Source organism: Muntiacus reevesi, chromosome 3, assembly GCF_963930625.1.
Source record: "Muntiacus reevesi chromosome 3, mMunRee1.1, whole genome shotgun sequence".
NCBI classification, from domain to species: Eukaryota; Metazoa; Chordata; class Mammalia; order Artiodactyla; family Cervidae; genus Muntiacus; species Muntiacus reevesi.
Window position 1 is genome coordinate 147,823,740 of NC_089251.1, and position 17,993 is coordinate 147,841,732.

The 17,993-nt window shown below is 40.9% G+C and overlaps 1 protein-coding gene across 1 annotated transcript in view; it reads left to right on the top strand.

Moving 5' to 3' along the window:
- The window catches only part of SATB2 (SATB homeobox 2), a 197,456-nt gene that overhangs the window by 72,961 nt on the left and 106,502 nt on the right, over nt 1-17,993 (top strand). Inside the window, exons 4-5 of the mRNA XM_065930889.1 lie at nt 3,218-3,344; nt 4,496-4,619. Coding sequence (XP_065786961.1) covers nt 3,218-3,344; nt 4,496-4,619 — 251 coding nt within the window. The remainder of the gene's footprint in view (nt 1-3,217; nt 3,345-4,495; nt 4,620-17,993) is intronic.

The window sequence follows — 17,993 nt, forward strand, 5'->3', positions numbered from 1 at the left end:
AATATGAGCAGCGGCAGTTTGACTTGGAAGCTGGAGTTCTTTGTCATTATGGTGTCTGCTTCCCAATTTGATTTCCTCAGTCAAGGGAGGTGGGAGGCATGTTTAGGTGGGAGAGGACATGGGTAAACCTATGGCAGATTGATGTTGATGTTTGATAAAAAGCAACACAGTACTATAAAGCAATTATCCTTCAATTAAAAATTAATTAAAGAAAAAGAAAACCAATTCAGTTTCCTCAATTAACACTTGATACCAGCCCAAATAATATTTCTGTCTGTTTTATACCAAGGAAGGAGGAGTGTATCTCAGGAAGGTATTTCCAAAGAGGGCTAATACTTTAGACAAGACCTTGTTTGGAGGAAAGGCTTATTAAGAAGAGTTGCTCCAAGTCCCTGCCAGGCTGGAAGAGAGCAGCCCCTGGACGTGGCGGGCCTGGCACTTCTGACACCTGCAAACTCTGGCAGGTAGTTAAGCAAAGAGCCTGACTTCTAGGTGCAGGTTAGTCAATATGGTGTGAAAAAGAAAAAGCACGCACCAGTTCCCATTGCCTGAAAATAGCGTGTGTCAACGGTTCTCTTCCAAGACGCAGAAACCAACCTGTAGCAGCTGCTCTCTGTGAAGGCATTAAGTGGTGAAGACACCTGAGTGTGTCTGATTCCAGCCCAAACAAGGCTCCTTCCGCTCATCGAGGTAGGGAGAGAATTCATCCAAATGGAGATGAATAATTTCAATAGAGTGATTGTCTATCATTTCCTGTAGAGATTCCCCCCCCCACCTACTTTTGTAAAAAATTAAATGCAATAAAATACAGGCATATTAGGTGTTCGGTTACCTGGATTTTGACAATTTTTATGCCCATGCAACCACCAGCCGAAGCTAGAAATCCCCTGTATGTCCCTTTCCTGTCATGACCCTGCTCTCTTGAGGTAAGCACATTCTGACCTCTCTTCTCATAGATGAGTCTTGCTTGTTCTTGCATTTTATATAAATGAAAGCATTAGGAGATATTCTGTTGTGTCTGGCTGCATCGTGGTATAAACTTGCAGCAGAACACTCCACAGCAATAAAAAGGAGTGAACACGACCCACAATAGCATGAATGAATCGCCTCTAGAGTTGTGCATTAAAGATTTACAGGATTCACTGACTTCGTGCTACCTTTGTCTTCTCAGTAACCAAATGACCCACACAGTTGTCTTCTACTTGTTTAGGAGTTGCTAGCTTTGTTTTTTCTCCCTCTAATCTCTTATAACACAATATCACCTTTAGGAGATGGTCAGGTTATACTCCGGCTTCTCAGGTGGTGTTAGTGGTAAAGAACCCGCCAGCCAGTGCAGGAAATACGCAAGAGATGTGGGTTCAATCCCTGACTCAGGAAGATCCCCTGGAGGAGGGCTCAGCAGCCCACTTCAGTACTCTTGCCTGGAGAATCCCATGGACAGAGGAGCCTGGCGGGCTCCGGTCCTTAGGGTTGCAAAGAGTCGGACACAACTGAAGCGACTTGGCATGCACACAGCAGGTTATACTCACCTTATGGGCTATCACAATGATGGATTTTTAAAGGGAATTTGAAACTTGGGGTGGGTTTTTTTGATAAGGAAATATGTTAGACGTGTCCTACATTATCTTTCTAGAACTTTGAAAAGTCAGAAGCGGTAGAGGAAGCGAGGAAGCAGCCCTGGCCTCTGCGGACGGCTGTCCGGTGGGCCGTGGATGTTCATTTCATGACTGCTCCATGCTGTGTGCTGTGCACTTTTCATTGTCATGAGAGAGAATGTTAGGAAAACTATCCCCACAAGAAAACAGCTTTTCTTGGCAAGTGAAGTCTTACTGAAGGAGCCAGAACTGGAGGCATACGGCACTATGAATGAGAGCTGTGTTGCTTTATTGGATCCGAGTCCAGGCTCTATTTATACTGCAGCATATTCAGCACCAGATTGTTAAATCTTAATACTGAAACAGTGCATCATTTTAATATTTTTGTTCTGTTTATTCCCTGTTTTCAAGCATTATGTCAAGCATTGCGCATTCATTGATTTCATCTTGGACAGGACATGCCCTGACCAGAAAGTTCATTTCCCATGATTGGAATTTTGCCCCAAAACTGTAAAGCAGCATCTTGTGAAGCTTTTAAAGGTTTACTTGGGTATACAGGTGTTATCTCTCTTTGATGATAAAATATATTTTTTGAAAGAACAATGTAGTTGGAACTCACCTGTGTTGCCAAGAATAAAAATAAAAATGCTGTTCCTCGTCTATCACTGAAGCATAGCTGTTTGGGATGTGTGATGGTTTTTGACATCTAGGGGACCTTTGGATTTTTTTGTAGCATACAAATAAAATGTTTGTTTCCCTGTGTTGTTTGTGAAATGGGTTTCTCTTTATATTTTGTTATCAGTGTTATGGGTGCCCTGTGCTCCAGATAAGGTCCAGCTTGTGAATAGCCTAGCATTTTCATCATGCCTTGCTGAAGCTGTTCTGTGAATCTGTCCAGGTCTGACTAGGATTTTTGTTCTCTGTTGTCACGAGTGTTTACCATCTGTAGCACAGGGGAAGGCTACCACTGTCACTGTAAAAAAAAGCTGAGGAACTATCAAAGGGGGAAGAAAGGGAAGTTGAAGGCATCTTTGCTGTTTCTGATCTGTGGTCAGTCATTGTGCTATGGAACACAAGCCCTCCACCTGGTGAAACATGAATTTAGAAGTGAATTCTCATTGCTTCTTTAGCTCCAAATGCTATTCACACTGGGGTTCGCTCCACAACCAGGATGTGACTGTGTGTGTGCTGAGCCCACACACAGGAATTTTCTTGTACAATTCAAAACTGAATCTTATATTTACTTAAGACTTGCTTTTTTTTTTTTTTTTTTTGTCTATGAAATCAGCAGTTCGGTATATTTAGCATCAGTCTTAAGTTAGACTGTGAAATAAGTCTTTGGGGGAAGGAAGTGTCCGTATGGTTTTCTAAGTAATTTAAGAAACAGGAAAACATAAAAAAAACTGATTGTCCGTGATTAAACCTCATCCTTTCATTCTCATCTTCCTGTATAGTTAACTCAATTGTCAGCCAGAGAGAAATAGGCTATTGCACAGGGTTGTAAAATATCTGAGTGGGCCTTGAATGTTGGCTGTTGGATGACCTTCTTAACATTGAACAAACAATGGGAGGGTTTAATAAATAGCAGCTATGTGTTTATTATGTTTTCCTTCCCTGTGCAGGAATAATCAAGCTGGGAAGGTGGAACCCTCTCCCCCTCAGTTATGTGACAGATGCGCCTGACGCGACAGTGGCCGACATGCTGCAAGATGTCTATCACGTCGTGACGTTGAAAATCCAATTACAAAGGTGGGTGTCTCTGAACATCTGCCCTTCCTTACTCTCGGAGCTGCTCCGTCGATCATAGACTTACTGCGGAGATCAGCTCATCCTGTCTTTGTTAATTTCTTGACATTGGATGAAATGAAAAGAAAAAAAAAAAAGAAGAATAAGAGGAGGGGAAGAGGGCCCTTTACTAGGCATCTTTATAGTCCACATTCCAACTGTTTTATGTTTTGTTTTCAGAAGCAGTGAAGTGGTAACCTAGGGGGAGCTTGATAAATCATTAAAAATCTGCAGCCCGTAAAGGGGCACTTTCCAAAGCCCCTACTTTAATGAGTCCTCTGGTTAAATGCTTAGTACATAATACTTGAAGAATCAACACCTCTGCTGTTTCAGGCTTGTGTTTGAGGGGTGAGTTGGGTGCCTGGGTAGCCTGCTTACCCAGAGGGCGCTGGCAATGAACGTCTTTTGCTTTCCTCTCTGGTAGCCTGCAGAAGTTCTGGGAATGGTTCCTTTTTTTCAAACACAGCACTCAGGACAAAGTATACAGCTAAAGAATCTAGAAGTTCTCTGCAGTGCCTTGTGTTGTAAAGTGCCTGCAAGTCATATCCCTTATATTGTCCTTTCCTCTACAGGTTTTGAATTTACCCCCTTTCAGAGAATTTGCACTTTAATAGGGACCTGCCTACCATTCCTGTCCTTGTCTAGGAATACTTTAATGTCTTTAGTTATTTTTTGGTTAGGTAAGTAACATCTCTAGATTGTTCTGTAAGGGTTAAGGGTGAAAGTGAAAGTGAAAGTAGGCCTTCAAATCTGAGGAAGCTTATGTTACATTTAACCTTAGGAATGTCCAATAATTAAATTTAAGTTGCAGAAGTTTGTAATCACATTGCCATGCCATTTCTATCAGCAGGTTGGAAAAATCATATTTTAAAAAATTGGCATTTCTTTATCTCCAAATGACTGTTTTTCTCAAGCTAGTGTGATAGCCAACTGAAAGAGGCCATGATGGGCTCTGCTGAGGCCCTAGAGAAGCAGTTTTACTCTCTTTCCCTCATTTTGAGTCCAGGTTCGCCCTGTTTTTTGACGGATCTCCTTATGCTTACAGGACGGGAGGAGACAGCTGTACTCTGCACTATTAGGGTTTGCGTGTCATTCATTCTTCCTCTGTTTTCCAGTTGTTCGAAGTTGGAAGACTTGCCTGCAGAACAGTGGAACCACGCCACGGTCCGCAATGCCTTAAAGGAATTGCTTAAAGAGATGAACCAGAGCACATTAGCCAAAGAATGCCCTCTCTCCCAGGTAGGTGTCCTCAGAACGGACGGAGCAGCCATGGGTGTGCTGTCTAGCAGGAGGGGCACTCCCGCTCAGACGATTGTCTTTATATTCACGTTGCATCGTGGTGTTCAGTCGCCCAGTCGTGGCCAACTCTTTGTGATCCCACGGACTACAGCATGCCAGGCCTCCCTGTCCCTCACCATCTCCCAAAGTTTGTCCAAGTTCATGTTCATTGCATCGATGATGCTGTCCAGCGTTCTCATTCTCTGATGCCCTCTTCTGTTCTCACTCTTTCCCAGCATCAGGGACTTTTCCGATGAGTCCCTGCTGGCTCAGCTGGTAAAGAATCCACCTGCAATGCAGGAGACCCCAATTTGATTTCTGGGTCAGGATGTTCCCCTGGAGAAGGGATGGGCTATCCACTCCAGTATTCTTGGGCTTCCCCGGTGGCTCAGACAGTAAAGAATCTGCCTGCAATGCAGGAGACCTCAGTTTGATCCCTGGGTTGGGAAGATCCCCTAGAGGACGACACTACATCTTAGGTGGGCAAAAATATGGAGATGTGGTACTTTTTGTTGTAAAGGAGAACTTATCGCTTACTAGAGCTCTGATGTAGTAGGAGTCACATTAAAACATTTTACACTCACTCTTTAACTTCTCATACATGTTATAGGAGGTGGGTATCAATATTTCTATTTTATAGATCAAGAAAACAAGGCTCAGAGGCACTTTACCTGCCTAAGCTTACTCAGCTGGTTAATTGCAACTCCAGTTGAGACCTCCCTTGCCAAAGCTCAGGCTCCAAATTGCATTTTTTGGTCAATGAAATGGGTCAGCCATGTCAAATACATCTTAATTTGTTTATATTTTTTTATTGAGCTTTTTCTGGGTCTAGCAAAGAGAGATGATCTTTGCATCATATATGTTTTATAGAGATTTTGTAGTGAGTTCAGCATGTAAAAATGCACTATGAGAAAAAGTGGTACTCTTTCTTTAATGAACTGATCATAAGCTATAACAAGTCACAAAAGTAAGAGATCGAGAGGATGAAAGGGAGGGATGCAGAGAAAGGGCTTCTGTTTCTGTTTGTGTTCATGGGTGAGGGCACCACTTTTTCTAATGATAAGATGTTTTAGTGGCTATAGGAGTGGCTTAGAACAGCTGTGAAGTGAACTCAGGTTGACCTTATTTAAAGTTATGAATGGAAATCCATCTTCTGGTGTGAGTTGCTACACTTGATTTAAGATAGTAGGCTGACTGCATGTCTGTCAAGTTCAAGGGACAATAACAAGAACAATGGAAACTTGATATGTCCTGAGCTGTGTTCTAGGATAACAGTCTTTGGGGGAAGTAGGAAGCCTAGTGGTTAAGAGTCTGCATTGAGAATCAGTTAGATCTGAGTTCATGTCTTGGCTTACAAGCCTCTGTGACCTCATCTGTTTCTTTGTGAGTAGAACCGGGAGAGTAATAGTTCTAAGTCATATAATAAGGAGTAATGGGATAAATCACATTAATCCTTGGCCTAGTACTGGCACACACTGATTCTCCATAAATAGTACCAGCTGTTATTATTGAGACATGATATTGTTGGTGTGAACTTAATATTTTTTATATGTGTCTTGGAGAGTGTTTTGGAATAGATCCTCTGAGACAAAGCCTGCTATTAATATCTTTGCTTCCCAAAAAATCAAGACAGCAGGCACCTGAGCGATTGGTAGATGGAAATGGACACCAGTGTTTTTTGACCATTAGTCATGTCCCTGCTTCTGTGCTCACAGCTTTCAGAGGCCATTTCAGTACCTCCTTGTTGGTATGTTTTGTCTAACTCTTTGTGACCTTTTGGAGTCACACCAGGCTCCTCTGTCTATGGGATTTTTCAGGCAACAGTGCCGGAGTGGGTTGCATTTCCTTCTCCAGGGGATGTACATAGGGTTAAAGCTTGTTGCTAGAATTTTTATTTATTCCAGTGTGATTACTTACGAAGTTCCAAAATATATATATTTTTAATTATTCTGATCACATATAGGGACTGAATAAAGAACAATTTAGAAAAACAATTCAGTCATTTGTCCTAAACTTTACAGTTAGTCACAGTTAATTTTCTCTTGGATTTACTTGAAAGTCAAATTGGGCTTTGCCTAGAGGTAGACAAACTTGTAACTTAATATCACCAATTTGGAATTTTATCCAGGGTTTTTGAGGCCTGCAGAAATTTGGTCAGTTTTGATCTGCTGTGATTATTTGCTTTGGTTATAGCTATAAGATGTGAGTAGAGAGACAGCCTGTATGGAAGGAACGCACGTGAGGAGCTGAGAGCCCTGAGCTCTGCTCTTTCTCTTTTTTTTTTTCCTGGCTGAGCCACGTGGCTTGTGGGATTGAACCTGGGCCCCAGGCAGTGAAAGGACCATGTCCTAACCATTGGACTACCAGGGAATTCTTGAACCTCAGCTCTTTTGTGATCCTGGGCAAGTCTGTCCACTCTCGGAGCCTCATTAACCTCATCTGTAAACTGGGCATGATTGTGTCCACATATGTCATGTAATTTGCAGGGTTGTCTTGAGCTTTGAATGAGAACATCTTGACCCTTGCTGTAAAAGTGCTTTTGCTCCCCCATTTTCTCTTCTAATTGCTTGCCCAGCGAGTTGCCCAAGCTCAAAAATTTCTTTTCTGTCACTCTCATAGTAGATACTATGGGTTCCACCATCTCCATATTAAAATCTTTCTCCTTTGTGCCATTGCCTTGTTTAGACTTTCATCACCCCTCTTGTGATATATTTTAAGTCATCCTGCGTCATAATCTTTCTTCTGGCACCTGCTTCTCCATCACTAGCCTTGTATCATTTCCTTGTCTATAAGCCTCCAGCAGCTCCCCCTGCTCAGCCTGTTGGAAGAGCAGACTGAGCAGCCTGGTACACTGGGAAGATGACAGACACTGGCCTGATTTCTATCAGTCACCTTCCTCCCGCTACCTACATCTACTCAGTGCTCAGATGTATGCAGTGGAAACGTTTAACATTGCTCAAACATCCCCAAAATATTCCCAAAGGTGGGAACAACCAAACTACCCCCCTTTCCTCCTCTCCTCTACTCCACGCACCTATGTTTTTGATCTTTTTAAAATTTCCATGGAAACCTCTCTACCTGTTCAGTTAGTAAGCTCCCCTGCCTGCATGAGACCAGTCCTCAGGGGAGATGAGCCGTGTCAGCCCCCGCGCAGACGCTGGCGGTCGGGAAGCCCTCGGCTGGCGCTGCCTCACGTGTGCTGTGGGATGCCTCTCGGCTAGCACGCCCTGCTCTCTTCTGCTTGATGAAACCTTTCAAACATCAGCTGGGGAGTCACTTCTGGTGAAGAACCCTGACCTCCTGATTAGAGTAGTTGCTTCTGCTTTTAGTAACCTTTTGGACACACCCCTGTCAGAGCACTTATCACGGCCTGCTGTCAGTGTTATCTGCCAGTTCTCATCACTTAATGGACTGCCTCACAATAGCAGAAGCCATCTCTTACCTGTTATCTCGGCGTTCTCAGCATTCAGCCCAGAGTGTATCTTGCATGTAGTTGTTACTCTAATGCAGGAGTTTTAAACTTTGGCCCAAGTAAGCTTTGGGGTTGGATGTTCTTTGCGGTTGGGGAATGACCTGTGATCCTGTGTATTGTCGGGTGTTTAGCAGCATCCTGGACCACTACGTACTAGATGCCAGTAATGCTCCCCACCCAGAGCCAGCCGGAATGTCTCGGCTTTGCAGATGTCCTTTGAAGGGGGGAAAATGAGAGCCACTGCTCTAATGTGTTTAATTAATTTAATATTAAAATGTTTTAGAAAGCTTTATAAAATATAAAGTTTTATTATTTTTACAGTGTTCTTGGCAGCTCTAAAATGTTTTGAATGAGAAACAATGAATATGGTACTTTGGTGGTTGATGCCCACAGAACATTTTCAATCAAACGGGGGCTCTTTTCTATTGCTTAGGTATGGGGGATATTTGATTTAGGCTTCTGGTACGTTGTGTGATTTTGGAAAACGTCACTGGAGTAGTTCTTCTCGGCCAGCAAGGGCACCATAGTATGCGTGTCTGCACTAATCCTATGGCTGTTAGTCTGAAACATTCCGGATTATTCACTTAAATTGCATAGCTGGATTGAATTTCACTGTGGAGAAAAGCTCCCTCATTTTGTTGGTGGTTACCATAGAATATGGAGAAGGCAATGGCACCCCACTCCAGTACTCTTGCCTGGAAAATCCCATGGATGGAGGAGCCTGGTGGGCTGCATTCCGTGGGGTCACTAAGAGTTGGACACGACTGAGCGACTTCACTTTTCACTTTCATGCATCGGAGAAGGGCATGGCAACCCACTCCAGTGTTCTTGCCTGGAGAATCCCAGCCTGGTGGGCTGCCGTCTATACGGTTGCACAGAGTCGGACACGACTGAAGCGACTTAGCAGCAGTAACCATAGAATAGGTGAATATATTTTTATTCAACCTGTGTAGTGTGGAAAGGAATGAATTTTTGTTTATAGACGGTAAAACAGAGATTTTAAAATGTATTTTACCAGCTTGAATGGAGTCCCAGTTAAGAGTCAGGTACTTTACAAAGGATTGGGGGTATAGTGGTGGAGATGAGAGAGATGAAGCTTTCGGTCTAGGAAGAAGAGCATGGAGCACCCAGTAGTGCTTCACAGAAGAACAGTGGATGATTGGGCTATTTAAAATATTCTCAGTTCACGAGTACAGGCCTGGTTTTGAAATAATTCTCCCTCATCACCCCCAAGTCAGTCCATTTTGGGTATTTCCTCACTGAAGTTTGGCAGTTGCATAAAAGAATAATTCAGTGGCTAGTATATATTTTCTTGAATACCCCAGTGGTCTACATTTCAAAAGAGCAGCCTTGAGGGCAGAAGGAAAGAGTGGAAAAGTCCATAAAAGGGCAACAATTGCAGGCTGAGGCATATATATTTAAAGACGGGGAAGTCGTGATTTAGCTGTTCTCTGTCTGGCCAGATGCTTAGAAAGTATAGGTTATGTTTGTGTGTCTGTGTATTTATTTTTGATTTCACCTTTCAAAATATGTTTAAGTGCTGACAGCCTCTTCCTTTTCCTCTGATGTCCTCCTGAGTCACCACTTTCAGCCTCTTCCACCAGCCCCATTGTCTCTCCCAAGTATCCTAATTTACTCTACCTTAGGCTTAGGTCTCCCTTGTTAAATGGTCTCTAACTGTTACAGTTTGAAAACATTATGAATATGTCTTTCTGTGGCTTACTAATTTTTTACTCAAGGAAAAGTTAAAAGACAAAACCCCAGATCCTTAGGGTTTTAACCCATTAAAATAAAAAGATCTAACAGTACCCACCTTAACCACCTCATAGGTTATTAAGATGATTGAATGGAAGGACTGTGTGCAAATGCCCCCTCCTCCCTTCCTAACGTTATCTCTGCAACACTACACGTGCTTAAAACTTTTTTCGTGTATGTGATAAAAATATATAACATGAAGTTTATCATTTTAACAATTTTTAAATTTATAATTTTTAAGTTTACAATCCAGTATCATTAACTACATTTACATGTCGTACAATCATAACCCCCCACCCCCATCTATTTTCAAAACTTTTCATCACTCCAGATGAAAGTTCTGTAAATATTAAGCAATAATTGCCTATTCTCTCTTCTAACAGCCCCTGGTTACCTCTGTTCTATTTTCTCTCCCTATGAATTTACTTACTCTAGATGTCTCATAAAATTAGAATCATAGAATATTTGTCCTTTTATCTTGGCTTATTTCACTTAGCATATAGATATATTTTTAAAGCAGCTCTGTCCCATGCCCCTAGTTGAGGTTTTATTGCCAAATATTTGAGGAACAAGATGACTGGTAGAAGTTACTGAACTGTGAAAATGTTGTAGTATTATGGTGGTGTTTATGTAGTCTTCTAGAGACATAGATTGTAGGATAATGATTTGTGTCATTCTAAGCAAGTCTTGCCCATTTGAGGGGTCGTTAAAGGACCAACTTAAATTGCAATATGCCAAAATAATCAGGCAATGACATCAAACAGCCAAATGAGTCAATAGAAAATAACAAATTGATCATGCGCTCATCTATAGACTAGTGACTGATCAAGTGCCTGGATCGGTATTGTCTTAACCAGTTGTCAACTGTCTGTTTCATTTAATCTTAAATTCACGTATGTCCTGTGTTACCCAGGTATTGACTGTCCCTTTCAGTTATTATCATGCAAAATTGTATTAGTTCATGTCCAACCTCATGAATCTTGTTGATGGGGATGCACAAATGACATCTTCAAAGTAATGCCCAGTGGGTGATTGGGACGATGTCTGAGAAATGACTGCATGGAGGGAAGAAAGCTGACATTCGCTGGCTCCATATCTTGTGTGCTAGGCCTTCTACACAGATCTTCTGTCCGAGTCCTTCCAGCCTCAGAGGCTAGTATCCATATTTTACTCTCACAGGTGAGGGTGCCCCGTCAGACAAGCAAGTCCTTCCACAGTCTTCTAGGCGAGGAGTTCTTGAATTGGCTCATGTCAGACTCCACAGCCCAGAGGAAGTATTTCTATCAACTAGAATGGCAGGAAGTTTCTATTCTGATAGTATAACTCAGAAATGGTGATGGAAAAGGATGTTAGAAGGCTGACAAATAACATTAATTTTTCATGATAAATTAATTCCTCCAAATCATTTTTCCCCTATACTGTACCTTCCTGGTGGCTCAGACAGTAAAGAATCTACCTGCATTGCAGGAGGCCTGGGTTCAACCCCTGGGTCAGGAAGAGCCCCTGGAGAAGGGAATGGCAACCTTCTCTAGTATTCTTGCCAAGAGAATCCCATGGACTGAGGAGCCTGGTGGGCTACAGTCCATCAGATCACAAAGAGCTGGACACGACTGAGTGACTAACGCTTTCACTTTCACTTCATATCCTTAATTGAAGTAGTATTATGATCTGATGTTTAATAGTTATTTAACATATCACAAAACATAATGACAAGGCTGAAAACAAGCAAACAATGCATATGCCATTCATTGCCTGCTCTTTCCTCTGTGCTAAGGTAGAAAGGATGGTCCTGAGATATCAGCCTGCCCCCATCTCTTGCTCTGACATGGCATTCGTTCTCACCAACGGATCATGTAACCATCACTTTGGTTTTAAAATGTTCTTTTTAACAGTGAGTGTATTATGTATCTGCAGCTTAGCTACTCTTAGTATAAGGTTGCTATTCAAACTAATCTCACTAAGCCAAAGGGAAGGTGGTGAAAAATACCCAATTATTTTATCTTTCTTTTTTTGGGAGGGAGGAAAAGGCAATGCTCAGATCTCTGTCTTTCCCAGTATATTGTACAAATCATCTTAACCTGTGTTTACTGTTTTGCTTTTCCTATTAAGTTTTAAATTACCTTTAGGTCCCTTAACTTCCTCTGATTCTTAGTTAGCTCATTAACTAACTCGTTAATTAGCTCATAGCTCATTAACTAGCTCATTAATTCCTTAGTTAGCTCATATAAAGGCCTGAAACTTTTTGCTTCCTTTTTGTCACCTTGTTTCTTGCTTTGTCTAAAGAATTGGTTGCAGTATCCACTTTGGGCTTGTGTTCGCTGATGGAGATGGTGGTGAAGATTTCCCATGAAACAGTGTGGCCTAATGGGAGTGTCTCTGTGCTGCTCCTTGCTGCTACTTGACTTTGAACAAGCTGCTTCTTTATTCTGAGTTTCTGGGTCCTTAGTCTGAAAAATGGATCTTAAAATGATAGGTGACATCTCTTTTCTGGGATAGTCAAAAACAAACAATTGAGTTTAAAATTTGTCTCAGGAAGCTAAAAGAAAATTTGTTTTTCTTAGTTGTATAATTTCTACTTAGCTGCAATAAGTATTAATAATAAGACCATAATGTTCTCTTGTAGTTGCCTTAGAGCAATTTCAAATTAGTTAGTAAACTTTGCAGTAAGTAATTCTGGTATATTTTGAATTCTCTTATTTTATTAAAAAAATTACTTCCAAATATAAGTGGCAGAGGTATCAAGAGTGGCTGCAAAATAAGGGATTTTAATCCCTTATCTACGTTCTTTATATTTAAAATTTCATGATTGACTACAAAGAAGTCCACAACTTTCAAAAATTTTTCTGTAGTTAGGAAGATGTGTTAAACCTTTCTATTTATTTCAATGCATAATATTTTTCATAAATAGCTTTGTCTACAATCCCTGTCTGTGTGCTGTTTGTGGTTGTGAGTAAGTATCTGAGGGGGCTGCCTCAGTTGCCCATCACACACATCTTCCTCCTTCCTTTCTCACTATCCCCCACCATGCAAAGTGAAGCATGTTTATTAAATGCAAAGTCAGTTTATTATTATTAGTCATTTAGTATTAGTCTGTTTAATTGTATTTCATTTTGATTTTAGTTGCTAAGTCATGTTCAGCTCTATGGGACACCATGGACTGTAGTCCACCATGCATCTCTGTCCGTGGGGTTCCCCAAGCAAGAATACTGGAGTGGGTTGCTGTTTCTTTTGCCAGGAAGTGTTCCCAACCCAGGGACTGAGCCTGGGTCTCCTGAATTGCAGGTAGTCTGTCTCCTGCACTGCAGGCTCTTTTCTTTACCAATTGAGTTACTAGGAAAGCCCTCTATTATAATATAAATATTAATATTTAATGAAACATAGTCCCCTACTTTGTGTTAAAAATAACAGCACACACATCTTTTGGGTTATTCTTATTAGTATTGCTTTATGTTAACATGAATACTCAGAAGTTGGTTGTATTCTGGATTGAAAAAGTGGACTCAGATCTTGTTCATTTGTCAAAAAAATGTGGGTACTCTAAAAGTCCAATTGTATGGTTGCTCTCAAATGATTGGAAAACATAAAAGAGCAATGTAGACTACAAAATTATATACATATTTTTAAAAGCAGTGAATGGAAATTAGATGTTTTTTGGCAGGGTGGTAGGTGGGAGAGATTTTAATCATTACTCATCCCATTTTGCAGCAACTGTATCTCAACAGGTTCAAGATGCTGTTGATTGTAAGATGCATCCTGATTTCAGTGATATTAAAGTAGTGTCATCCCTTGGTATCCTAGGAGATTGGTTCCAGGACCCCCTTGCAGATACCCAGGTTCTCAGATCTTTAAATAACATGTTTGGAATGATGTAGTATTTGCATATACCCACTGCACATGCTCCTGTATACTTTAAGTCATCTCTAGATTAAATGCTATGTTCATAGGTGCACACTGCATGTGCTGCATTATGCACAGGAAATTCAAGTTTTGCTTTTTGGAACATTCTGGAATTTTTTTTCCCAATATTTTCAATCTATAGTTTGGATGCCTGGATGCAGAACCCATGGATACTGAGGGATGACTGTATGATGAAATATGGTAAATAAAAATTCTCTGTGCCCCAGGGCTGCTGGAGAACACTCTTCCTTGTAAAGTAAAAGTCATGTGCTTTCTCTACATTATCCCGTTTCAATTTTGTTTATAATAAATTGTTTTGATGTTTTAAATATAAATTGACACCAACAAACATTAAGATGACCTTGCAGTATGTGTCTAGAGTATTCCAGTGAGGTCTAGTTATTCAGACAAAGGCAATGAGAATATAGCAATCTAATTTAGGGTTATAGAATGTTTATAATTGAAACTGGACTAATAAGACAGAACATGATCTTTCATCTACAATATCCTCAAGAAATACCTCTTCTATTTTTAAAGCTCTCTCAGGTTGAATTATAAAAATTTGTATCAGTAGAGCTGCTTTAAGGGTCAACTAAGTGTAAAGAACTGCAGAGAATTAATTTGAATAAAAGGTGCCACAAATTTGAAAAGACCTTTCTGGTGACTAAAGTTTCTCATTATATAGGAAACTTTTTATTTATTACACAATTCCTTTGCTCAGTTCCTAACTTAAACCTATTTTTTTGTTCTGTGGTTTGTAGAGCTGGAAACTTATAATGATACAGGGAAGAGAACAAGCCTGACTGAATCTCAGGGTAGCCAAACTCTTTTTTTCCTATTATCTTTTAATTATTATTGTTGTTGTAGTATATAAGTTTCAGATGTGTAGCATTTACTATTTGACATCTGTGTACTCTACAAAGTGATCACTACCACAGGTCTAATTACGATCTATCACCATACAGTTGAGCTCCTTCACCAGTTTCACCCACCCTGCAACTCTCTTCCTCTCTGCTAACCACCAATCTGATAATCTGTATCTCTGAGCTTGTTTTAATTTTGTTTGTTTTAGTTTTTAGATTCCATATCAGTGAAATAATACAGCATTTGTGTGTCTCTGATTTATTTCACTGAACAAAATACCTGCAAGGTCCATTCATGTTTTTGCAAATGAGAGGCTTTAATTCTTTTTTATGATCGAGTAATATTCCACTGTGTTATATACCACATTTGCCAACTCCTCCTTTTTAAATGAGTGTGAGCCCAACTCTTATATAAGACCATCTTTTATGAAACCAATAGAAACCCTGATATTCATTTTCTTGCCACATCACTTCAGTTCAGTCGCTTAGTTGTGTCTGACTCTTTGCGACCCCATGGACTGCAGCACACCAGGCCATCCTGTCCATCACCAACTCCTGGAGTTCACCCAAACTCATGTTCACTGAGTCAGTGATGCCATCCAACCATCTCATCCTCTGTCGTCCCCTTCTCCTCCCACCTTTAGTCTTTCCCATCATCAGGATCTTTTCCTGTGAGTCAGTTCTTCACATCAGGTGGCCAAAGTATTGGAGTTTCAGCTTCAGCATCAGTCCTTCCAATGAACACCCAGGACTGATTTCTTTTAGGATGAACTGGTTGGATCTCCTTGCAGTCCAAGGGACTCTCAAGAGTCTTCTCCAACACCACAGTTCAAAAGCATCAATTCTTCAGTGCTCAGCTTTCTTTATAGTCCAACTCTCACATCCATACATGACCACTGGGAAAACCATAGATGGTTTTTGACTAGATGGACCTTTGTTGGCAAAGTGATGTCTCTGTTTTTTAATATGCTTTCTAGGTTGGTCATAACTTTCCTTCTAAGGAGTAAGTGTCTTTTAACTTCATGGCTGCAGTCACCATCTACAGTGATTTTGGAGCCCCCCAAAATAAAGTCAGCCGCTGTTTCCACTCTTTCCCTTATCTGTTTGCTATGGAGTGATGGGACCAGATGCCATGATCTTAGTTTTCTGAATGTTGAGCTTTAAGCCAACTTTTTCACTCTCCTCTTTCACATTCATCAAGAGGCTCTTTAGTTCTTCTTCACTTTGTGCCGTAAGGGTGGTGTCATCTGCATATCTGAGGTTATTGATATTTCTCCCGGCAATCTTGTTTCCAGCTTCATCTTCATCCAGCCCAGCATTTTTCATGATGTTCTCTGCATAGAAGTTAAATAAGCAGGGTGACAATATACAGCCTTGCTTGACATACTCCTTTTCCTATTTGGAACCAGTCTGTTGTTCCATGTCCTGTTCTGACTGTTGCTTCCTGACCTGCATACAGGTTTCTCAATAGACAGGTCAGGTGGTCTGGTATTCCCATCTCTTTCAGAATTTTCCACAATTTGTTGTGATCCCCACAGTCACAGGCTTTGGCATAGTCAATAAAGCAGAAATAGATGTTTTTCTGAAACTCTCTTGCTTTTTCGATGATCCAGCGGATGTTGGCAATTTGATCTCTGGCTCCTCTGCTTTTTCTAAAACCAGCTTGAACATCTGGAGGTTCACGGTTCACTTATTACTGAAACCTGACTTGGAGAATTTTGAGTATTACTTTGTTAACGTGTGAGATGAGTGCAATTGTGCTGGTAGTTTGCGCATTCTTTGGCATTGCCTTTCTTTGGGATTGGAATGAAAACTGACCTTTTCCAATCCTGGGGCCAGTGCTGAGTTTTCCAAATTTGCTGGCATATTGAGTGCAGCACTTTCACAGCATCATCTTTAGTATTTGAAATAGCTCAACTGGAATTCCATCACCTCCACTAGCTTTGTTCGTAGTGATGCTTCCTAAGGCCCACTTGACTTCACATTCCAGGATGTCTGACTCTAGGTGAGTGATCACACCATCATGATTATATGGGTCGTGAAGGTCTTTTTTGTACAGTTTTTCTGTGTATTCTTGCCACCTCTTCTTAATATCTTCTGTCTGTTAGGTCCATACCATTTCTGTCCTTTATTGAGCCCATCTTTGCATGAAATGTTCCCTTGGTATCTCTAATTTTCTTGAAGAGATCACTAGTCCTTCCTATTCTATTGTTTTCCTCTATTTCTTTGCACTGATCACTGAGGATGGCTTTCTTATCTCTCCTTGCTCTTCTTTGGAACTCTGCATTCAAATGGGTATATCTTTCCTTTTCTCCTTTGCTTTTCACTTCTCTTCTTTTCACAGTTATTTGTAAGGCCTCCTCAGATAGCCATTTTGCTTTTTTGTATTTCTTTTTCTTGGGGATGGTTTTAATCCCTGTCTCCTCTACAGTTTCACAAACCTCTGTCCATAGTTTCTCAGGCACTCTATCAGATCTAGTCCCTTAAATCTATTTCTCATTTTCACTGTATAATCAAAAGGGATTTGATTTAGATCATACCTGAATGGTCTAGTGGTTTTCCCTACTTTCTTCAATTTAAGTCTGAATTTGGCAGTAAGGAGTTCATGATCTGAGCCACAGTCAGCTCCTGGTCTTGTTTTTGCTGACTGTGTAGAGCTTCTCCATCTTTGGCTGCAAAGAATGTAATCAATCTGATTTCAGTGTTGACCATCTCGTGATGTCCATGTGTAGAGTCTTCTCTTGTGTTGCTAGAAGAGGGTGTTTGCTATGACCAGTGCGTTCTCTTGGCAGAACTCTCTCAGCCTTTGCCCTGCTTCATTCTGTACTCCAAGGCCAAATCTGCCTGTTGCTCCATGTGTTTCTTGACTTCCTACTTTTGCATTCCAGTCCCCTATAATGAAAAGGACATCTTTTTTGGGTGTTAGTTCTAGAAGGTCTTGTAGGTCTTCATAGAACCATTCAACTTCAGCTTCTTCAGCATTACTGGTTGGGGCATAGACTTGGATTACCGTGATATTGAATGGTTTGCCTTGGAAACGAGCAGAGATCATTCTGTCGTTTTTGAGATTGCATCCAAGTACTGCATTTCAGACTCTTTTGTTGACTATGGTGGCTACTCCATTTCTTCTAAGGGATTCCTGCCCACAGTAGTAGATATAATGTTCATCTGAGTTAAATTCACCCATTCCAGTCCATTTTAGTTTGCTGATTCCTAGAATGTTGATGTTCACTCTTGTCATCTGTTTGACCCCTTCCAATTTGCCTTGATTCATGGACCTAACATTCCAGGTTATAAAGAGCAATATTGCTCTCTACAGCATTGGACCTTGCTTCTATCACCAGTCAC